This window comes from Mus musculus, chromosome 11 (genome assembly GCF_000001635.26).
Source record: "Mus musculus strain C57BL/6J chromosome 11, GRCm38.p6 C57BL/6J".
Classification (NCBI taxonomy): Eukaryota; Metazoa; Chordata; class Mammalia; order Rodentia; family Muridae; genus Mus; species Mus musculus.
The window spans coordinates 83,523,917-83,548,329 of record NC_000077.6 but is presented as its reverse complement, the minus strand read 5'-3'; the positions used below and the strand labels follow the sequence as shown (position 1 = coordinate 83,548,329).

General features: G+C 46.0%; 1 protein-coding gene and 1 long non-coding RNA gene across 9 annotated transcripts in view; one reads left to right on the top strand and one right to left on the bottom strand.

The window, feature by feature from the left end:
• Positions 1-1,789: 1,789 nt before the first annotated feature.
• Positions 1,790-24,413, bottom strand: part of Gm32650 — a 35,252-nt gene continuing 12,628 nt past the window's right edge. The window contains exons 4-6 of one of the 8 annotated variants that reach the window (XR_880082.3): positions 15,647-15,765; positions 15,006-15,069; positions 12,437-12,784 (exon numbers count right to left, since the gene is read on the bottom strand). This is a non-coding gene — a long non-coding RNA (predicted gene, 32650). The other 7 variants (XR_880083.3, XR_880077.3, XR_880080.3 and 4 more) reach the window with 7 other exon arrangements.
• On the top strand, positions 17,812-22,552 carry Ccl5 (chemokine (C-C motif) ligand 5). Its single transcript, NM_013653.3, has 3 exons — positions 17,812-17,944; positions 19,063-19,174; positions 22,266-22,552. Exons 1-3 carry the CDS (start codon positions 17,869-17,871, stop codon positions 22,351-22,353), a joined length of 276 nt encoding a protein of 91 aa, NP_038681.2. The 5' UTR covers positions 17,812-17,868; the 3' UTR covers positions 22,354-22,552.

Below are 24,413 nucleotides of genomic sequence, written 5' to 3'. Positions count from 1 at the left end.
AGATACCTACACATAAAATAGTAATAAAATATTACAGAGATGGTATGGTTTAGAAAAAAAACAAGAGAATGTAAATATATTTAATCTAACTGCTATATGACCTAGAGCCTTCAGAATAAAAACTAGGGAAAATTATGTTTTCGTGGACAGCATGCAGAAGTCCCAGTAAGGGACAAAAGCCCATGCTGTAGGAAGTCACAAATGAGACAAGCACAGACTTAAAGCTGTGTGTGCTGGTTCTTCTTGGCCTCTGGGTCTGCGAGAAGCTCCTCTGGAATGAGGGTCTGCCCTTTTTCATCAGAGGAGAAGGCAGGGGAAAGGGCAGAGACTCACCTTCTGACTACTGTGGTTTCCTCCGTTTCCTGAGATCACAATTCTACAGATTGTGTGTGTGTGTGTGTGTGTGTGTGTGTGTGTGTGTGTGTGTGTGTGTGTGTGTGCTGCAGTGCCACATTTTGGGATAGTGTATTCCATGCACAATCAGAATCATGTTCTCAAGTGTGACCAGCCTGGGATACATTCAACCCTGTTTCAAAATAAAAAGAATTCAGAGTAGGCTTCCTTGGAAAATCCTGGTTTGGAATCCCATGTAGTTACAGTCAAATTCATACTCTCTCTCTCTCTCTCTCTCTCTCTCTCTCTCTCTCTCTCTCTCTCTTCTCTTCTCTTCTCTTCTCTCTTCTCTCTTTTCTCTCTTTCTCTCTCTCTCTCTCTCTTTCTTCCTCCCTCCTTCCCCTCTACCCCTAAAAAGTTTCTCCAGTATGGTAGTCTTAAGACAACCAGACTTCAACATCTGGGAAAACCAGAATGCCAGTGCCACCTCAAATGGAAGACACATCAGCACACTGTGGGTGTGCAAACATCAGCACACTGTGGGTGCTTTAGAAGCGTCGCATCTCAGTTCGTGTGTGGATAGGAACATAATACAGTATCTCACATGAGTTGCTTTATTTTAAATAAGACAAAGTATTCGAGGCACAGAACATACTGCCATAGTTCTAGCTCTGTGTGACTTTAATTTAATTAACTTCAGTGTGCACTGACGACATAGTCTATAACATAGATACAGCCATTGGACCCCTGCCATGGGGCTATTGCAGGAGCTAAATGGGATGATCGATATAAAACCCTACGTAGTGTCTTTGGAGTACTAAATCAATGCTCAGCCAATTCCAGCACTTTTTTTTTTTTTTTTTTTTTTTTGGTTTTTCGAGACAGGGTTTCTCTTTGTAGCCCTGGCTGTCCTGGAGCTCACTTTGTAGACCAGGCTGGACTTGAACTCAGAATTCCGCCTGCCTCTGCCTCCCGAGTGCTGGGATTAAAGGTGTGCGCCACCACGCCCAGCACCACAGCACTTATTATTAGAGTTACTGTCACTGTCATCGTCAAGACACCCTGCCCTGACTTCACCCAAAAGGAGAAGAAACAGGAAGAAAAACAGTAGGAATTACAGAGCCGCCATGGATTGGTGAGTCTCAGCTAATTACGCTAGTAGACATGAGGTAGGTAATAAAACAAGTCCCCTCTGTCACACCTTACCTGTCTACTGTCCCCAGACTTAGACTGACACTAGAATAGCCCAACTTCAATAACCAAAGATAAACTGATCTGGGTGGCCAGACAATGATATCCAGGGATTGACAAGGCCAAGCCCTCCTCCTCCGTCTTTGTCTCTATCTCTGTGTCTCTGCCTCTCTCTCTCTCTCTCCCTCTCTCTCCCTCTCTCTCTCTCTCTCTCTCTCTCTCTCTCTCTCTCTCTCTCTCTCTCTCTCTCTCTCTCTCCCTCTCGTGTGTGTGTGTCTGTGTGTGTGTGTGTGTGTGTGTCTGTGTGTATTTCTGGAGAGTCAACTGAAGGAGGAAGACATATTCTGAATGCAGCAGCACTGTCCCATGGGATGACCGCTGGTTGAGGGAAGAAAGTGTCCCTAGGGCATGGGCAATCCCTTTTTCTGTTCTCTGGTTGGCCATGAAGTGAACCGTTCTCCTTTGTCACATGTCCCTGCTGCCATGCTCTGCCCAGGTATATGGGACCATAGGACAACGAATTGAAGCCTCTCAAAGCATGAGACAGAAATAAAAGTTTCCTGCCTTGATTCGTTTCTGTCACAAGAAATACAAATGGTTCCCCCAAGAATTTCAGGACAGAAGATAGCTGACACCAGGCAGACCATGAAGTCAATGCCTGGTGCTGAGGATCCCAAAGCTCAGTGTCAGGATTTCTTTGGGATGTAGAGATGGGTCAGTAGCTAGAATCACTTCCCACCATCATCAGGACCAGAGTTTGAATCCCAACACCCATGTAACAAGCTGAATGTCCCACAAACACCTATAACCCACCTCCAAGAGAGGCAGAGTCTGCGGGGGGGTGGGGGTGGCAGTTTGCAGGGCTTCCAGCCCAGCTGAAATACAAATCCTAGATTCAGAACTACTCTAGGCACTTTCTTCTCCCCGCTTTCATCTCATGGGTGGTTCTGCTGCATTCAGAACGGGTCTTCCTCAGACAACCCTGGAAATGCACACACATAGGAGTATGACTCCTCCATCTCCGAGTATTCCAAATTCAGTCTCATTAACAATTAGATTAGTTATCTGTTATCAACTTACCAGTCGTTTGCCATGGCTTGGCCTTGTCAATCAATCCCTAGATGTCACCTACCTCAAACCTACCTCAAAAGTATAGGTGAAGCTGGGTGTGGTGGGTGCACTCCTTTAACCTTTGCCCCTGGAAGGCAGAGGCAGGAATATTTCTGAGTTCAGGGCTAACCTGGTCTCCATAGCAAGCTCCAGCCAGGACATCGAGTGATGAATAAAGAAACCCTATCTCAAACAAAACAAAACAAAACAAAACAAAACAAAACAAAACAAACAGAAAGTAGGAGGAATAGGAGGAGAATGTCACCAAAGGACATTTAACACTTTTTTCTGGCCTCTGCATATACGTGTGTGTGTGTGTGTGTGTGTGTGTGTGTGTGTGTGTGTGTGTGCGCGCGCGCGCGCACATGCATGTAAGTAAATAAACAATTAAATAAATCTCTAAAATGTTTCTTGTAAGAAGGAGAAGACCAGAATCTCTGCCTGGAACAATGGTATACTCACTTGATAAGCAGAGTACAGATATCAAATGAGAGAGTCAGACTTAGAACTTGGGGCAAGGGGGAATGAAGAGATGGCTCAGTGTTGAAGAGAAAATCTGCTTTTCCAGAGGATCCAAGTTCTGCTTCTAGCAGCCCCCTTGAAGGTTCTCAACCGCCTGTAACTAACTCCTGGATATATGTCTGTGCAGCACGCCCATGCCAGGTGCCTGTGGAGGAGTCAGAAGACAGTGTCAGATCTCCTAGGACTGGAGTGTGGCACTAGATCATGGCACACTTCTGTGGTTTTCATGGAACTGCCTGGGAAGAAGAGCTGGCTGCATTTTCACTTACGATGAAAAGTCACTTGTTACGGACCCTGGTTCTGGCCTGGTACTGACCTACCTCATCTGAAGGCTATGGGTAAGATGAACAAGAACCTTAGCGATCCCAACAGCTCTTAAAAAGAGGATCCTGTTTGTGTTAAATAAACCGTAAATGGGAGAAAAGGAATCCTAAGCATGTGTTGGGTGTGGGGAAGAAATGAAACTCTCGTGTGTGCCATGTGGGCAAGAAGTTACGAGCAAGGAAGACAGAAAGGGTGAAAGACCAGACAGCAATACAGGAGACTGATCATCAGAAAGAAATCCCAAGTGATGGCCACACCAGAAGACACCAAAGACGGGGGATATCCATCTGCTGTTTGATTCTGGTTAGTAATGCCTCTTCCAACCATTCAGGGAAGTGAGAACTGTGTCCGTACATTGGCTGGTAGTGTTCTGAGAAAAGGGGGGTAGGGTTGTGGAAGGAAGTGTGTCTTGCCCCATGTTTACCCTGTACAGTAAAAAACAGGCTGCTCTTGCCCACGTAACACATGGTCTTAGTAGAAGTGTCTGTCTCCTGGATTCTTGCCAAACCTGACTGACCAGAAAGATTAGTCCCAGATATGGCCTCCAGACCCACACAGTAAGACTCCTAAGGGACATAGAAAGAAACTCAATCTTCCTGGAGTAGGCTGAGTTAGAAAGAAAAACTTAACCTGAGTTTTTGTCCCTTTCACCAATGTTTGCATGAAGTAAGTCCATCTTTAGGGACTTTTTCAAATTAGGCAACATACAGAAAAAAAAAAAACCACTGATGAATGGTAGATTGCAAGAGAGGTTCAGAGGGTGAAAAATCAGCACTAATGCTTTCTCCAGGAGACAAAAGTTATTAAATAAAAATCTCAGTGTCAAGAATGGGATCAGAGAGGTCCTACAGACATTAAGACAATCCTGGATATGCTCTTGGCTGTCCACTCTAACTATATGGCAAGACCCTATTGCCAAAAAAAAAGACAAAAAAAAAAAAACACTATAAAGTTTGGTTGTAATACATAGAGAAATGAATAAACTTTCCCCCTGCTGGCTAGCATTCACAGTGCTAGGGTGCAATGCATCTCTATCCACTGCAGAAGAAAAGACCTCAACAGTCTTACCCAGCACTGAACACTGAATTCTACAACACTGACCATGCCAGGCAAGATGTGCCCACTGGTGCAATGGTGCCATGTTATTATAGGTGTAACCTCAGCTTTCTGGTTGGATCTGAGGCTTGTTGCAGTCAAACCCCTTTGTCAGGCCCGGAGAGAGGGCCAGTGGTTAAGATCACTTGTTTCTGAAGAGGGCCTAGGTTTGATTCCTAGCACCCACATGACAACACACAACCATACAATTCTGGGGGATTTTATGACCTTTCAAACCTGCTTGGGTATCAACCATCCATGCAAACAAAACACTGACATACATAAAATAAAAAATAAATCTAAAACTTTTTTTTTCTAAAGCCTAAGGCTAGGGAGATCACAACTGTAGTAGGAACTCTAGCACAGTTGTTTTGGTGAACACTCATGTTGTCAAACTGTCTTCTACATGTTTATGTTTATAGAATAGTATAACTATCTTAGGGTTTTGTTGCTGTGTAGAGACACCATGACCACAGAAACTCTTATTGAGGAAAATATTTAACTGGGGGGTGGTGTACAGTTTCAGAGATTTCGTCCATTATCATCATGGTGGAAAGCATGGCAGTCTATGGGCAGACATGGTGGTGGAGAGGTAGCTGAGAGTTCTATATCTGGATTGCCAGGCAGCAGGAAGAGAGAGTGACACTGGGCCTGGATTGAGCATCTGAAACCTCAAAGCCCACCCCCAGTGACATACTCCAACAAGACCACACCTCCTAGTACCACTATGAACCTATGCAGACCGTTTTCATTCAAACCACCACAACCACTCTCAACCTTGGTCATAGAAGCTTTTTTTGCAGTGGATGAGAGTTAATGCAGAGGCTCATCATTGGTCAAACAGCTGAGAATACATGGCTGTGGAGTGCTCAGCCCTAAGTGGGACATCTATATCAATGCCTGGCCAGGCTCTGAGAGCCTTGTGGAAGAGGAAGGTGGAAGGAATGTAAGAGCTGAAGGATGGGGAGGGGCATTCTGAAATGTTGTCTTCTGTATATGACACAGCTGCACTCATGAACTCACTGCACAAGACCAAGTAAAGATGGCGGTATCTGTAGGTCTTCCTTGAGGAATCTGGTCCTACCTGTTAGGAGGAGGGAGCCGAGTAGGCATAGAGAGGCTGATGCACATGCTCTGGGGCCTCTGTTAGGCTCACTGCTCTGGAACACAGCATCTTTTCAGTGGTGAAGGTCTTAGGAAGCAGTAAGGCAGTGGGATGCTCCCTGTCAGAGACTAGCTCAGGTTACCTAGTCCACAAGCAGATAGACACAAGACACACTGTGCGTGGGAATGACTGTGGGAAAGGACTTACTAGAAGACAGACTCTTCCATTTTATTCTCTGGTAGGAAATGATATCTCCCTATTTTTATTTCTTCTGTTCCAGACTGCCCTACTGTGAGCTGGGCAGGGACACTCTGGGTCCATGAGGCAGGCAAAGAGCAGAGCTGAGTCTTGCTATGTAGCCTAAAAGACTATGCACCCTCTCAGGAAGGACCAAAGAGGAAACATACAAAGACTGTCAGAATTATTTAAAAAAGCAGATTCCCCTCAAACCAAGATGAGACCCTGGTTTCAGCCGGGGGTACAGGTGTTGCACACATATTCCAGCTGACATGGAGGCCCAGATAAGAAGGGCTGCAGGGACCACCCAGACTGTCATTCCCATGTCATTTCTCAAGGGAAGCCCCACACTACCAGAAAGTCAGGAGACAGACTCACAACCATGTTTACCATGGGTAGAATGGTCCAAGAAAAACCTGTGGACACAGATGGTCCTATGAGCCCCCGTATTCCTGGACACAGTGCAGAAAGGCCAATATGGGCATCCCACCAGGCCCTCAATATACCAAGGGAAATATCCATCCAATTAAGTTCTTGGAGTAAATGTTCGTTTCCTGTCAGTGTTAAGTGTGCACACTTAGATTCTCGCTATGATGATGCACTTCTGGAGCCCTTGCATTTTTCTTTCTTTTTTAAGATTTATTTTATTTCATGGGTATGAGTGTTTTGCCTGCATGTGTGTCTGCTCACCATGTGTGTGCCTGATGCTCCTGAATCCCCTGGAGTTATAGATGGTTGAGCCATCATGTGGGTGCTGGGAATCGAACTCAGTACCTTTGCCAAGACTAACAAGTGCTCTGAGCTGCTGAGTCAGCTCTTTAGTCCCAGCCCTTGCTTGTATTACTTATAATAGGTATCTTTTCCTTTGAATCTCTGAGTATGTTTGTGCGTTCTTGCCTAATCATCATTTGTTGTTACCCTGTGACCATGGCAAGACCCATGAGGACAGCAGGTGCCAGCTGAGGTGTCCCCGCTGTGGCTTCCCCCTGGCCTGCTGCTCTTCTTGCTGCAGCTGCTATAACAGGACTGTCTGGATGTCTCAGTGCTCTCCAGTTGCTGTCAGCCTCAGAGAAAGGAGGCTTTTCCCCTCCAGCCAGCCAAGTTCCCGGACGCCCCAGGTCTGGACATCTTGCAATGGCAGGAACATTCCTGTGAAAATCCTTAGTCAGCCAAGTCTCTCTGGGCCCTCTTCCCCTCTTCTAGCCTGTGGTTCTTTCTGCCACTTTCTGTCCCAAGCAGCCCTGTCCCTGCCCAGCTCACAGTAGGGCAGTAGGGAAACAGAAACTAACACTGGGCTGCTGAGTCAGCAGCTGGGCAAAGCCCTGGTTGCCTCCCTTGTGACATGGGGAAAATAACACCTCCTGCTATTAAGTGTGAGGATTGGAAGAAAACTTCTCATATGATGTGTTACCTGGTACAGGGGAGAGTAGGTGAGGTCTGGGGTGAAGGGCTGGGTGGGGGAGGAGCCCCTGGTGCTACACCACCTCAGAGAGTCTCTGCTGAGAACAGCTGGGTCTCTCTTTGGGTCTGGGACTGAAGCTCCAGGGGAATTCTCCCTCTGGCATTACAGAGGCTACAGAACACAAGTGCCTTTGTTTATTAAACACCTACTATGTGACAGGCATCATATAAAATGACCTTTTCTCTTCCCAGGCACCAAGGAAGAACCGTTCCATTTTCCAGATGATGGACTGTCAAGCATGAACTTGCCACTTTCTTGGGTTTTTGAAGCTTCAGAAGCAGAGGCCAGAATCAGAACCAGGGTTCATGCAACTCTGGGGACTCTTCCCCTATGCAGCACCCTCCCTCCCCTACTCCTGCTCTCTGAGGAGAAGGCACAGAACTAGGTTGTTATATTCTAAGCATGGATCTAAAAGCCCACTTCTCTGATGCAGTAAAGGCTGATGTGAGGGAGCTGGGATAGGGAGGAACCCTGGGTAAGTCAGGCCACCTCGGAGAGCCTTTACTGAGAGCAGCCAGGTCAAACTGTTCAGAGGACTCAGTGAGCTCAGAGGCCTAAGTGAAGCTTCGTGTTGAAGCTTTTCTTGAACTTCTTAGAACTGATCAGACATTCAGACACTCACCTGGTATGTTGTTCCTTTTTTTTGTTTGTTTATCTCTTTGTTTGGGAAGCTTGAAGGGGAGAAGGGGTGTTCTCTTCTTTATTGCTGTTTTTAGAGACAGATTTTTCGGTGTGTGGCTCAAGCCAGCCTTCAACTCATGATCCTCCTACCCAGCCTGAGTGCTGGGTTTCTAGGTTTATACCAACTGTTTCAGATGATATAAATTCTAAAGACACAAAATGATATGTAAAGAAAGGAGATCTCCTACCTACGATCCAGGCTCCCTCCTTTAACTTCCTGGCAGGAAGGAACCGGTACTAGATTTTTAGCCAGCTACAAAAGGGAGTCCATGCATTTACAGTGATGGGTGATTCTCTCTCTATCCTTTCACCCCCACCCCCACCCCAGACTTCTCACTTTGTGCATGAGGGGTCGGGAGACACGTGTGCTCAAATCAACCTAGGTATCTTTCCTCGGATACCGTCCACCTTGTTTCCTGAGGCAAGGTCTTTTCATCAGCCCAGAGCTTGCAGACTAGGCCAGGCTGAGGGGTCAGTGAGCCGAGGAATCTACCCATCTTTGCTTCCCCACCACACGCACAAGCACTCGCCATCACACACAGTTCTGAGAACTACCTGAGCTCAAATCCTCAGATCTATATGGGAAGTGCTTTATCATTGAGCTACCTTCCCCTCCTGCTTCTTAGACTTTCAGTAGCCAGCAGACAGATGTATATGGCATCTGTCATACCACCGTAGGTTAGTGCCAGAATGACTTCATCAGCCCTTCATGATAGACAATTAAACACCCTCCACTCTTCACTAACACAAACCATGTTACCTTATAAAGAGTAAGCTTTAGACATGTGAATACAACTATGAGATAAATCGCCGCAAGTAAGATTCCTAGCACTTACTAATACAACATGCTCTTTCCAGATTTTTAACAGATTGTGCCAAATTCCACAGATATTGTAGCAATGTATAGCTCACCACCAAAGAATACAGACAAGAAAATGCTTTTCCTATGGGGGGATAAAGATGGTTAGTTGGATGAGATTAGCTTTGTAGGGCCAGGCAGGCTTGCACTTAGCCCAGAAATCCTTACTTGAGGTCCTGGTCTGGACTCCTTCTAGTTCAAGGTTAATCTATGTTTCCCCTCCTGACCTCAAACAGTGCCGCCCATGCTGCCCTGAGACACACTGCTGTGGAGAGTGGCTCTGGCCTCAGAACAAGACTGCATTTGCTGCAGAAGCAGCCTGTGTCAGAGCAAGACCATGGGTGTGTGAGCAGGTGTTATCTTGTCAGAAAGTTAACCATAACAAGCCCTAGCTGCAAAACATGAATGTCGTTTTGTGGTACTGAACCATTTCAGACACAGGACAAGGCTGTGGTTAACCATTAATTGTAATAGGCTCCAGCCACAATTATTCCTGGACACTGTAACACTGCATAACTGCTCTTGTAGAACCACCCCTAACCCCCAACTCTCACCCCCATCCCACCATCATAAAAGCAGCCAGGCATAGAGGTGACCCAACACTCAGGAGACAGAGGCAGATGGATCTCTGAATTTGAGACTAGCCTGGCCTACAGAGCAAGTTCGAGGGCAGCAGGACTACACTGTGAGACTGAAATTTTTATTTAAAATAAAGTAGTCCCTTGGAGTTCCTCTGTGCCAGTAGCTCCCCTCTATTGCGTTGCCTGGTGTATTTCACTGTGTCTAACAAACTCTACTTTTGCTTCCTCCTGTCTTGGTGAATTCATTCACAGCTACTTCATCACAGGCCTTGTCAATGTCAGCCCCTGTGTTGACTTGGCTACAGATTGAAGAACCCAGCTCCTTCCTAATATGAGCTGAAATAGTTGGAGACTCCCACAAGGTTCTGAGTTCAAACCACTGAGGCCATTCTAATTCACAAGAAATCAAGCCCAGTCCCACACCTACATCCTCACTCAGCTACCATTCCCAGCCCATCGGAGGCCCCGAGAGCCTCGCTCATCCACTTTTCTGAGGTGAGTAGTACTGGACACTCTGTGTCACCTACCAAAGGATCAGAAATGCTTTACAAATCCTCTCCAGTGTCACTGGTGGGTGTTGGGCAGTGATTGTGTGGGAAAAATCAGCAACACAGGCTGCTCCAGGGATGCAGGTAACTATGGTGAGTCAAGTTCTCCTTTTGGCATTTGGAAAGTGACTCCACATTAACTCATTTCACCTCCACAGCAGTGCGCTAAAGCAGACAAGGAAGAGATTCTAAGGGTTTTTCTTCCCATTTTCTGGATGAAGAAAGTAAGCTGCCCTTTGTCCACTGTGTGCCAAATCTTAGCTTCATTCTTTGCTTCCCTAGGATAAGCAACCTTCTGGTGGTATGAAGCGTTCATTCATCTCTTACTGTCCCACACCTAGAATGAGGTGGCTTTGTCTCTAGCAGTGTGGTTTTAGACAGCCTTCCAAGTGCACAGTTATCTGTATACTCCTTCCCTGTATGCTCATGTCTTAGCTCTGTGGATGAGTCCCTTATGAGGAGATCCTTAGAGCCTCCTCACTGGAGGCCTAGGGGTAGTGTTAACCCTAGGCAAGTTGTCCTGAGTTGTCTAAGAAAATCAAATCAAATGGAACCAGAAGAAGCCATTCAGAGAGCAGGCCGGTAAGTGGCATTCCTCCATGGTCTTGGTTTTGGTTTCTGCCTTAAATTCCCTTCATGGTGGATTGTAAGATGTAAGATGAAGGGGCTGGAGAGATGGCTCAGCGGGTAAGAGCACTGACTGCTCTTCCAAAGGTCATGAGTTCAAATCCCAGCAACCACATGGTGGCTCACAACCATCCTTAATAAGATCTGATCTGATGCCCTCTTCTGGTGTGTCTGAAGACAGCTACAGTGTACTTACATATAATAATAAAATAAATCTAAAAAAGAAAAAAAAAGAAAAAAAAAGATGTAAGATGAAATAAACTATCTCCTCCCCAACTCACTTCAGTTGTGGTGTCTATCACAGCAACAGAAAGCACGCTTACTGTATCTCAGTGCTTAGCTTGTTTTTTAGAACATGATGGATATTCAATGAAGGCATAGTGTTTGCCAGAGGAAACAGATGAAGAGACGGATGTGAGTGAATGGCTACAAGGTGGTGAGTGGGTGTGGCATTGGTTAGTTTATCTGTTTTAGTTTTCTGCACAGCACCCATGCTGTGGTCTCAGTGTCACCTTGTCACCCTGACACCCTTTCCTAGAATCATCCCTCCTCCCGGGACATTTGTTCTCAGTGGTCTTACATATCAGATGCCTTCTTATAGCAAGCAAATGGCCAAACTAATAGATCATACCCTAAGCTTGGGAATCCTTAGTGTTATAACAACAGAGTGTGTCCAGTTAAACGATGGCACTCTGACACCTGCCCCTGCGCTAAGCCAGCTTCTCCTGTGTTCTGACCTTTCTGTGAACCACTGCACACCACCCCCAACACATCATATACTGAGTCAACAAATGTGCTTTACCCATTTATGAACAGCACATGTTAACAGCAGGAGATGTAGAGATGGGTAGCTGAGGGATGGATAGGCGGTGGCTGGGAAGAGCTGAGTGACTGCGTGGAACAGTGGGTAAGTGAAGAAACACAGAATTGCCTAAGGAAGTGGTAGAGTGAGTTCTGGGCCCCTGAAAGATGAAAGGGAAAAAAGACCCTTTCAGCCTCACCCACAGGAGAAGTGCTGTGGGCTGAGTTTAGGGGAAGTGAGCTTCCTGTTCCAAATCCCTTCTATGGACTAAAAATCACCAAATAGTTTATCTTTGAAATGAGAAGGACGGGGCTTCAAGGCAGTGCTGTTATACCCCTACTTCCTTGTTGAAGAAACTGCGACTCACAAGAGGTTTGACAGAACCTCACAGCTAGGTTTAGCAGCCTACTGGATAGAATCTATGCCCACTACATCCGGGTCCCTTGCTCTCTTCACATCCAAAAGCTGACTTTATGAGGAATGATTAAAGTACAGAATTTCCAAACGCCAACCTAACAAAATTCCCCAGGGGGACTCCCTACCCACTCTGGCATTCCTAACACTACAGACCTAGGGAGGTTCTGAGGGTAGAAGGCTCTGGGGCTGAGGGGCTGAGGGGTGGGCAGTGGAGGAAGCGGAGGCAGCATAGAAAACAGGGGTTCGAAGACCTCCACCTCTGGAAGGAAGTAGTAAGGAGCCAAGGGACTTTGGGGCCAGATCAAAAGAGGGACGGAATGCAGAGACTTTTATCACTTCCTTTATATACCTGTCTGTCAAAATCGTCTAAAAGGGATATGCCAGGAAGGAAGAAGAGCAGTGGTTGGCAGAGTATTCAGGGCTAGTTTGACTCAAAACTGTTTTGTTTTTTTTCCCCCCTAGGTAGAATGATTTCTCAAGGGTCTAGGCTGACACTGAGGGCTGATGGGATATCACTGTCCAAGTTGTCACTTCTCACTCTGTGCCTTCAAAAGTGAATTCTTTATTGGGAAAGAGAGAACAGTAAGGAAGTAAACGCTGGAGCCTGGACATTTGGGGGGGGCAGGTTTCTAAGTTTCTACGTAGAGCCAGAAATAGGCCATTTTCTGATTGCCTCCACTTGATCATCCTGGGTATCCTAGAACTGGGTGTTCTCAGCCCAATTTCCATGAGAGAAACCGAGGAGTCGATTTAACCATCTGTCCAAAGGCACAGAGACCGCAAGTGCTGACTGATTTCAAATGCAAGTCTTCCTTGCCCCATCAGACTTCCTTCTGGGGGGGGGGGGAAGACTGCAGAACTGAGGGGTCATGCTCTGGCAATAAGCTTTCCTAGAGAATAAAGGATAAGGAATTTCATGAGGGATATGAAACAAGAAACAAACAAGCAAACAAAAAATAAATAAATAAAGACAAAAAGGAATCCTCAAACCAATATGAAGAAGAAAATAAAAATGCATTCCTCTCATAGAAGAGGGGGCCTAAAATTATCTGTCAACAAACACTGATCACGTGCTTCCCCCAGGCCTCACACTCGCACCACCTTGTGGGGGCTCCCCTGTGACCCAAGCACAGTTCCCATCACAAACACACCGCATGTGGTCTCCAGCTTCAGAGAGCAAGTGGGTGTGCCGAGCTGTCCTGTGTGGTGAAGGTGAGAAGAGCTAGTGGAGGCCCGGGTGCAAGCCTCTGGTCTGAATGTGGTTGGAGCTATTATGAGGGCAGGCAACTAGAGACATGGGTGATGACTGTGATGCTGTCACCTTGTCAGTAGGGCCCTCTGCAAGCAGATGGCTTGAGCCACCAGCTACTTGCTGTCCCAGAGGTAAGGAAGCAGAAGGTGATCCAATCAAGAAGCAGATTCCAGTTTGCATATGGAGAAAGTTAAAGCCGTGCAGGAAATGACTTTCCTTTTGGCTTCTGCTGGGAGCCCAGATGCCTAGAGACTATGGATTTTCCCTACTTCGGACACTATGATAGGAGTGGCCAGGAGAGAAACCTGACCCACACAGTCATGGGGAAACCCCACGACTGACTAAAGCACTGGAATCCATGTGAAATGGGGTTTCGGTTTCTTTGGCTGCAGCCGGCTTCATAACGTCACATTGACTGGGCTGAGAGCCAGCTCAGCTTGGGAAAAGAGTCAAAAAGAGAAAGAAAAGAAAACAAAGCCTAAGCCAGGACAGGACAGGGTAGCATGTGTCTGGAAGGATGTGAGCCTATCCGAGAGGTTTAGGTGAGCACGCAGCACAGGTGTTGGGATTAATGAGAGCTGGCGAGGACTCAGAAGCGCACCAAAGCTGCCAGGTTTGTGAACTCCCTATACAACAACGACAAGTGTACTGTCCAGCTCTCTGAAAACTAGTCAGAAGATTTCACAGCTTCATCATCTCTTCAATAGCTAGATTAACTCACTCAGAGTCTGTGCAGCTTCTCAATCTACAGAGGAAGTGACTTAGGACCAAAGGAAATCAGCAAGTTGCCTGAAGTCGCTAATCAGCAAGAGAGCAGAGTGGGGGAAAGGATGCTTCATGACTTCACGGATGCACTCGGTCTTAAGAAGCAAGGGGTAGATCTGCCATTGTGAGCGGCAGAGAGGTGAGGGCATGGAGAGATGGTGGTCAGAGGGTACACAAGGCTGCAATCAGGGTGAACAAACAAGTCTGCAGATCTAAAACATAGCATGGGGACTGCGATTAGTCACACCGTGCGGGCACCGGAAATTTGCTGAGAGATTTCAGGTGCTCATACCACATAAATATAAAGTAGAGGCTATGTGTAGAGACGCATGTGTTCATCTGTCTGTTGTAAATATGTCAGAGTTTTGCCATACACCATAAATATACACTGTTTTGTTTTAAAAATATAAATAGAAAATAAATAATAGATCCAGCTTTTCAACTCCAGGGAGCCCAGGTACCTAGTCAATATGACATAGGAAATGATTAACACTAACTCACTGTTGATTTCGTATCTATCCTATCTAAAACATAGGCTGAAAAGCAGGGAAGAATCCAAAAGACAAACAGGATAAGCTACTGAGAAACTGCACAGATTCTGAGCTGGTTAATCTGGCCACTGAGGATACGATGAAAGCGGTGACGTTTTTTTTACTAGTTTTTAGAGAACTGAGCAGACATGCTTGTCATGTGTGCTCAGGGCTGGAGAGATGGCTCAGTGGTTAGGAGCACTGGCTGCTCTTCCAGGGGGCCCAGGTTTGATTCCCAGCACCTACACTGGTCAGCTTACACCTGACTGTAACTCCATTTCTAGGAGATCCAACACCCTCTTCCAGACTCCAAGGGCACTGAACACACATGGGACACTTACTGACAAGCAGGAACACACACACACACACACACACAAATGAAAATAAGTAAATAAATTTGTAAAAGATACTATGCTCACAGAGTTAAGAGACAATGCTGTAATGTCAACACCACAGAGAATGAGGAAGTAAATTTAAGGTCAACTGGGTTTCAGTATGAGCAACAGAAAAGACAAAAGACAAGGCCAGTAAAAGGTGGTTCACAATTAAGGAGTATATATTTACTTGTGTGTAGTCTGTCTGCCTTCTGCTACTCCATCCCAGAGCCTTCACAAGAGTTGCTGGATTTCTGTAGAAACAATGAAGGGTGGTGGAAAGTGGTCACTCATTCAGTGAGGTCTACCACTGCAAGTCACGGCCATAAGCTATGTACTTCACCTCTCTAAGCTTGACCCAACCTCCTCAAAGGCTCAGACTCAGAATCCTCCTGCCTTAGCCTCCCAAGTGGGTGTGCTAGTATACATTTGTAAATGGACAAGGTGGATGTGGTAGTACACAATTGTAAATCCCAGTATTTAGGAGCACCGGCAAGAGGATTGCTGTGAGTATCGAGTCCAGCCTGGTCCATATAACAAGTTCAGTCTAGCCATGGCTACATAGAAAGAACCTGTCTGTCTCAAAAAGAAATCTGGAAAACAAAACCAAACATTGCTCTTTCCAATGTCTAGTTTTGTCTAGATTCTTATCTCTTACTCACAAACCAATTTCAGACCCTACCCCCTGACTAAATTATCACTAATTCTCAATTGGAGATGCATCCAATCCTTTGGCGTGAGTGAGCCCCCACCCCCACCCCGTCTCTAAGGAGTCCCTATCCTTTACTATCCAGTTATACTAAATAGACAGTGAACCAAAATGAGACACACTACAGTTGGCTTCCGGTCCCAGTGTTTTCATTCATCTGCAATGTGTTCTGAGCCAGTTACTCCTCTCTGAGCCTCACTTTCTCCCTCTGCAGCAGAGAAAGAGCACTCCACTGTTATGCCTGGGTAGAGAAAAAAATTAGTGAAAAAAAAAATAGGAAAACTTCCCCGATGCCCCCTAAACTTTCTGTCTTCCATAGCCTTTGTGCACAAGACTGTAGAGATGAGTTGGTGGATACATTTATCCACTAACGTCATGGTGATGTCATGGTCATGATGAAAACAAGAAGTACTCCTTAGAAGAATCATCCCAGCTCTTATTTTCTGAAGGAAAAGCCTCCAGTGTCCAGCTGAGATGCACTGTCCTAGTCATGGGGGGAGGGGGGACTCCCACCCCTTCAGAACTTATCCCCCCTCAGGAAATCCTCTCATACGTAACACTTGAGATCAGACTGTGCCCAATTCTATCTTGGTGTTGTGTAAAACAACAGTTTTACAAGTTGTGCCTTTCCCTGGGAGACTCCATTGCACAAGTAGTTTTAACTACATTCTGAATGCAAACACAGAGATGGGGTGACTCTGTACCTTGGTGGGCACTCTGTCTGGCACCAACCATAGGCACAGATGGTTAATAACTTTTGTCTAAATGTATAAAAGGATGACATCCCAAAAATGTATTTAAAAAAAATGAAAAACAAACAGGACAGACTTGGGACCATATGAGCACATCAGTATGTTTAAATCATCTAAAAACAAATAGGTCCAAGAACTTACTGAATGCATCAGCACTCTCACCTGGACCCCATAAAGAGAAGAGCTAACATCATGATGGTAACAGCCTCCACCAGCCTGTCATCTGGCCACATGGTGTGTGTGTCACAGGACTGACAGCCAGAGAATTGCAGACTGTCCCAGGAGTTGGAGCTTAGATCCATTCCCACTGTGGCACGCCTTCTGGAACTACCACCCGCTGGCCCATCCACTTGGACCTGCCATCCGTTTGCTTTCCCATTGTCTATCTTGACCCAGCCTCCCATTCCCCTCCACTGCATCCATGTTCTTTACATTTTGCTCCTATGCTGGGACTAGACTGTGACGTTCAGCTCTGACCTGTGGCCCTGAAGCTTGACTCTGGACTAGGCACCTCAACAAAGAATAAGGCGGAGACTGATTGAATGCTAAGCATCCTCCTGTGCCCACCATTCACACACTGATTGAATGTTAGGCATCCTCCTGTGCCCACCATTCACACACATGCGCACATACACATGCACACACATGCACACACACATGTACACACATGCACACACATGCACACACATATGTACACACACATGTACACACACACATGCACACACACATGCACACACACACACACACACACACACACACACACACACACTTTTTTTAAATCTTTATTTCCACAGAGATTCTTTGTAGCCCTATCAGATCCCTTGACTCCTAGACAAACAGACAGACAGACAGACAATAAATAGATATTACAGATAGATAATAGATGGACATAGAGGACACAACTCTTTTGTTCCCATCTTAGTTACTAATGTTAACTCTCAGATCACATGTCACACACTAAGTGTAAGTATGCCTATATCTACCTAGTTATCTGGGAATCAGGATTACCTGGCAAATTCCTTACAACAAATCTCCTATACCTTGTTAACTTATTGTTATCAATGACACAAGTGTGGTCTGTTTCTGATATGGTATGCTCATGACAAATACTCTTCCATGGAGAAAACAGAAAGACCAAAATCAAGTCTGGGCTACAACTTGGGAATTTGCCAAGTGAAGACCAATGGCTTGACCTTAACTGACCCCTACTTGCCTTAAGACAACAGCTCCCTGCTACCTGGAGAGGCCCTGAGTGGGACGGCAGATCTGAGGGGGAGGGGGAGGGGGAGGAAGAAATTTTCCCCTACTGTATTTGGCCAGAGAGGGAGTCATCCTGGACTGGAGGGCAGTTAGAGGCAGAGTCATACTTCCAAGGGTGATTTCAGTTTTCTTTTCCATTTTGTGTTTTCATTTTATGACAGCAACAAGTGTTTGGTGTCTTTTGTGGAAACTCCCCAAGTCCTGGGGCTGGGGGGGGGCACTTCCTCTGCTACCCTGGCTCCCTATAAAAGGTCTGCCTGAGCTGCAGAGCACCCCTTGCAGAGGACTCTGAGACAGCACATGCATCTCCCACAGCCTCTGCCGCGGGTACCATGAAGATCTCTGCAGCTGCCCTCACCATCATCCTCACTGCAGCCGCCCTCTGCACCCCCGCACCTGCCTCACCATGTAAGTCGAGGGTTCTGACCATCACAGCCCCACTCTGCCTCGATGCCAACCCATCTTGATACCCAGACCTCCCCTTCTTTCCAATCCTACTGTGTATGCTGCTGTACATTCTTACGCATCCTTGACACGGCTACCCTGTCATCACTGTTAGATGTCTTGTATACTAATGGCAGGATCCTCTGAGGAACTTTTCTGTGTCTTCAAAGATGATATTATGAATTCTGCAGGCACTCCTTATTGTGAACTGGTGCCGGGCTGACCTTTGAAAAATGACTTGCTCATATCTGTCACCAGTGTGGTTTCTAAGAAATGTGTGATACTGTTTTAGGTAGGATGGTCTTTCATTTCATAGTGAGAAAAGAAATGGGGCTTGCAAAATAAATAGGTAGATAGATAGATAGATAGATAGATAGATAGATAGATAGATAGATAGATAGTGAACTAAGTACCTACCGTGGGTCAGGCACTGTGCAAATGAGTTTAATGTGCCATCCTGTTTAATACAAATAGTCTTTCAGTAGTTGCTCTTGTGTTGCAGTGGGAAACAGAGGCCTAAGAACACTGAGATTCTTGTCTAAGGGTGCACACTGCTACAATTGTGGAAACTGGTATTCCAAAAGCCCTATCTGACTGGGAAGCTAAGCACCACAGCTCTGCTGTGGGATGAATTAAGTGACCACCAAGAGCTTCTCTGGTCAGAGCCCCTCGCTACAGGCCAGCCAGGTCCCAGGATGCTATGTGCACTTTCAGGCCCCTCTTAGGATCGTCACTAAGTTATGGAGCTTCGGCTTGGGCACTCCCCCAGAACTCATGCTACACCTCGAAGACACCAAGCTTTGAATCCACCAGGGGAGCTCTGAAAGCCCTGCTAAGGGCAGAAGGCACAGAGCGAGGAGAGGGATCCCAGCAGGGGCTTACGGTACAGAGCACAAGGCACAGGCTTGGCTCACGGACCAGACAAAACAGGCTTCTGTTGAACTCTCCACCATGGCAAATGTGTCCTCTGAGCCATTTCTGCCAAGGTCGACAACGACAGTCACTGCTTTTAAGATAAATCGTGTAAAGAGCCCAGCATAGCTGGCAATGAATAAAAGGGTTTCCTTTCTTCCTTCTCCCAGATGGCTCGGACACCACTCCCTGCTGCTTTGCCTACCTCTCCCTCGCGCTGCCTCGTGCCCACGTCAAGGAGTATTTCTACACCAGCAGCAAGTGCTCCAATCTTGCAGTCGTGTGAGTCTCAGCCCCATGGGTTCCTCTGTGGGGTATAGAAGCCATCCCACAACCCCGCCGTGATCCTTCTCAGGGGTGCCCCCTCTCACTCCCACTCACTCTCTGGGCTCCTCTAATAGCTATGGCTCCTCGTCTCCAGCTCAGAGTCTCCAACTGTAACATTAAAGGACTAGACACAGGGAGCCCTAGAGCAGCAGTTCTCAATCTGTGGGTCGGGTCCCCTTTGGCAAATCTCTATCTCCAAAAATATTGACATTACAATTCATAACAGTAACAACATTACAATTATGAAACAGTAACAAAAATAGTTTTATGGTTGGGGGTCACCACAACATGAGAAGGGCCGCAGCATTAGGAAGGTTGAGAACCGTAGCCTTAGAGGCTCCTGCCTATAGAGATAGACACAGTTCCTAGGACACCAACCTTTGCCTAATCCTCTGAGGAACTAGGGAGGATGGATCAAGGTCAGTTCCCTAATTTCAATCAAGTAAATAAAATCTAAAACCCTATCCATTTAAGAAGTTATAATGAGACTCAGCTTTAAATATGCATATTGATAGATTTGGGGAATATAATAGGGTGCTTGCTGGCATGTTGTGTCTATGTGTACTGTCTCTAAATTGTGCATAGCCCTGGCGGGTATGCACAAATTTCTCCACGTAATGAAACAGATTCAGAGGCATTTGCAGGCCTACTCAAAGCTGCACAGTAAGTGAGGGATGCAGTCTGTCTCTGGACCTACTTCCTGTATTAAAATAAAGTCATTAGTGACAGGATAGCTTAAGAAGCTTAAGATGATAACGATTTACAGAGTGAAAACGGAGAGCTGGAGAGATGGCTCCATGGTTAAGAGCACTGCTTGCTCTTGCAGAGGATCAACCTCCATCCCAACATCCACACGTTGGCTCATTCGTTACAAGGTGGCTCATTCGTTACATGGTGACTCACTCGTTACATGGTGGCTCACTCGTTACATGGTGGCTCACTGGTTACATGGTGGCTCACTCGTTACATGGCGGCTCACTCGTTACATGGTGACTCACTGGTTACATGATGGCTCACTCGTTACATAATGGCTCACTCTGTAACTCCAGTTCCAGGGGATCCAATACCCTCTTCTGACCTCCTCAGGCACACATGTGGTGCACAAATACATGCAGATGAATACTCATCTACATAAATGTAAAAAAGAAAAAGAAGAAATCATAAAGTTTCCAATAAAAGGTTGAAGAGTTTTAATCCAATGACTTTTTTTAACCCTGGCAAAGATGAACTTCAGTGTAATATTACTATTTAATATTACCAAATTTAGCTCTAAAATAAAACTTTTTAAAGAAAATCCTTCCTTGAGAACCTATTATGAGCCGGCAGAGATGAATAAAATTGTCATCCTTGGCTATGGAAATTTCATCTAGTAAGACTGATAAGTTGGACACAGAATGATCTACGGCACCCTATAAAACCATACTAGAGGAGAGGAGGGGGTGTGTCTAGCTTCAAGGGTGAGGCAGGTGATTACTGTAAAAAGATGCTATTTGTGTCAAGATTAGGAGTAGAGAAGTGTGTGTGACATGGGTGTATCTGATGTGTGTGACACGGGTGTATCTGAGAACACATGGACACCTACGTTGGTTTGTAGGGACATATGTAGGAAAGCAGAGGGCACCTCAAGTGTCAGGAAACTGAAGCAAAACCTAGAGCTGGCAAGAGTAAAATGACCAGGTCCAGACAAAGCCTAGGAGGGGGTCTGGAGAAGAGGCGGTTGAAGTCACCCACACGTGTACTATTGTCAGCAGAGTGGTGGTACCTGGAGGCCAGAAGAAACAAGAGTCAGGAGTGTGGGAGGATGAGTCAGCCAGAGTGAGGGACTTGTGGTCAGGAGCAAGGACAGAAGAGATGCAGATGCTGAGGTTCCCAGTCAGAGACGGAGAGGTGTGCAGGTGTGCAGGTCTAGAGGGCCAACTGTGTAAAGAGGAAGGAACCAAGCAAAGTTCCAGCAAGATAATCCATGGAGATGCCAGATGGAGTGCAACCCAAGGGCTGAAGACAGAGTCCAGGAACTGCCAATAAAAGAGGCTGGGCAACATTGTCTTAGTCATCCTTGGCCACCCAGCTGGTCTGCATGCTAGAATCCTAGTTATGTTGTTTGATAAACTGGGGCCCCTCAACCTCTCTGAGGTAGTTCCAAAAGAGGATAATTAAGGCATTTCTTTCACTAGGACACAGAAAAAAAAAATCACTTAGACCATTCCCTGGCACATAATGGGTATAAAGAAGTATCAACTTACTATTGATATTATTTGTGTGTCTGTGTGTGTGCGCACACATGTGTGCACAGGTGTGTGTGTGTGTGTGTGCGTGCGCACATGAATGCATACATGTGGTAAGAATGAATGAATGTGATTCTTTCATCCAGTCATTCATCCAATATTCACCAAGCATCAACTATATGCAGGCCTGGGGCCAGAGATTGGAAAAGGGAGAAGGTAAGGGGGACAATTTCTTTGAGGACACCTGCTCTTAAGAGACAGGTGGAAGGGGAAGTCAGATGAACAGAGGCTCCAAAAGTGGAGGAAAGAAGGAAAGACTTAGCAAAGGAGATTTGTTCTTTGGTATCACATACTGTATAAAGGACGGGGAAATGGGGGCCTGAGCAATCTTGATAGCTGGAGTTGGTATCCTAGCCTTTTGACTCCCTGGCTACAGGCTTAGAATGCCAAGAGCAACAACTAGGCAGTCTTAGAGTTCCCTCTTAATTTCCTCAACTCAACTGATTTAAGTGAATCAAACGCAACGTCTCTAAATTCGTCACTCAGCATAAGGCCTGGAGCAAGGAAAGGGGCCAAGAAAAGGCCAGAGCTTGGCCTGCTCAATGCTGGGTTCCAAATCTGTGTGTTTGTAGGGAATTAACCCAAATGGAACTCTGCCTGTAGCTCAGTGCCTCTGGTTCCAAAGGAGAAGACTTACCCTCTAAAAGGCAGAAAACAGTATGGAGCTACAAAAACGCACTCCCCGGCTCTTGTCACCTTTATGCTTTTCCGTGCCCGTACACCAAACGCTGCCCCAGTGTTGACCTTCCTCTCTCCTGCAGGTTTGTCACTCGAAGGAACCGCCAAGTGTGTGCCAACCCAGAGAAGAAGTGGGTTCAAGAATACATCAACTATTTGGAGATGAGCTAGGATAGAGGGTTTCTTGATTCTGACCCTGTATAGCTTCCCTGTCATTGCTTGCTCTAGTCCTAGCCAGCTTGGGGATGCCACTCAGTAATCCCCTACTCCCACTCGGTCCTGGGAAAATGGGCATCTCAGCTGCTCCGAGGCTCTGCACAGCAAACCCAAGAAATCAGCATTTCATTAAAATTTCAGATGCAAGGACAAAGCTGGCTCCTAGTGTGACTTCTTCCTAAGAAACCCTCTTGCCCACAAGTATTAAGCATGCAGATATCCCGGCACATACCTGGTATCAACACCAGGTTTAGGAGGTGTGGCCTGTGTCGTTAGCATAGACAGGCAACGCAGGTAAAATAACCAGTGGTTTACCCACTAGGGTTGAAGTCTAAGCACCATGATGTAAGTCTACCTGTAAGTCTCCAAGGATTTATCTGGACCTCCTTGCTTCTGCAGGCTTTAATTGACCCTTCTACCTTAGCCTGTCCTATACCTTACCTCCAGTGGGCTCCTTTAACACTATCATTACCCATAGTGGCTTCAGGACAATTTCAGAGGCCGATAACTGTTCCAACTGTACCAGCACCTTTGAAGAGAGGGTGCTCCACCTTTCTACCACCTGTGCCCCTTCAGGTGAATGTTACAAATACCAGCCATAGCTGTAAGCACTATTAGTTGAACACAACTCAGGTAGGAGGCTTGCACAGCAAAATCTCTGCTCACTGAACAATCTCACCAGCCCAACAGTCAGGAAAAATTCTAGGTAGATTGAAATTATTTGTCCAAATCCCCACAACAAAAGAAAAACAAAGCCGGGTGTGGTGGTGCATGCCTTTAATCCCAACACTCGGGAGGCAGAGGCAGGCGGATTTCTGAGTTTGAGGCCAGCCTGGTCTACAAAGTAAGTTCCAGGACAGCCAGGGCTACACAGAGAAACCCTGTCTCGAAAAACCAAAAAAAAAAAAAAAAAAAAAAAACCAAAAACAAAAGAAAAACAAGTTTAAAGTTAAGTTTTAAAACCCACTAAATCTAATTCAAATTTCTATGTCTTGCCATCTTCAATTCTCAACTTTTTATTTGTTTTTTGTTTTTGTTGTTTTGGTTTTTTTTTTTTTTTTTTTTTTTGAAGGGGGTGGTTTCAAGACAGTGTCTCTCTGTATAGCCCTGGCTGTCCTGGAACTCACTCTGTAGACCAGGCTGGCCTCGAACTCAGAAATCCACCTGCCTCTGCCTCCCGAGTGCTGGGATTAAAGGCATGCACCACCACTGCCCGGCAATTCTCAACTTTTTAAACTTATTCAAAATACCCTCCCCTTCCCTCTGGCATATACCTTTTTTCTGAGCCATCTGAAACTGGATGTACAATACCACTACACCAGTAAAGGTTTCAGTATTGTCTACCAATGACAAGAACATTCTACATAACCACAAAGTGAGAAACAGGAAACAAGGACACTATTATTTTCTAAGAAACAATTGTCAAATATACATTGTCACATCCCCACTGGCCCAATAATGCCCTCTATGAATGTTTTTTATTAAGAATCTGATTCAGTAGAAACACTGAATTAAGTGGAATGTCATTTTGGTGTTATTTAAAAAAAGAAAACAGAACTAACAAAAAAAAAAAAAGCAAACAAACAGCATCTCTTTGTGAAGCCAGGGCTGTCTTAGAATGGGCTATGTAAATCAGGGTGGTCTGGAACTCTCAGGAATCCACCTGCCTCTGCCTCTTGAGTGCTGGGATTAAAGGCATGGACTGCCACAACTGGCCTTTTCAGTGTTAGCACATTTTTCTCTCTCTCTCTCTGTGTGTGTGTGTGTGTGTGTGTGTGTGTGTGTGTATGTGTGTGTGTTCATGAGAGAGAGAGAGAGAGAGAGAGAGAGAGAGAGAGAGAGAGAGAGGCACACCCACCTGCCTCTGCCTCCTGAGTGCTGGGATTGAAGGTGTGCACTACTACAACTGGCCTTTTTAGTGTTAACACATTCTTTGCCTTTTGTTTTCTGAGGGGGGGGGGGAGCAGGGAGCTTCCTATGTAGCCTAAGCTGCCTGGAACTCCCTATGTAGACTA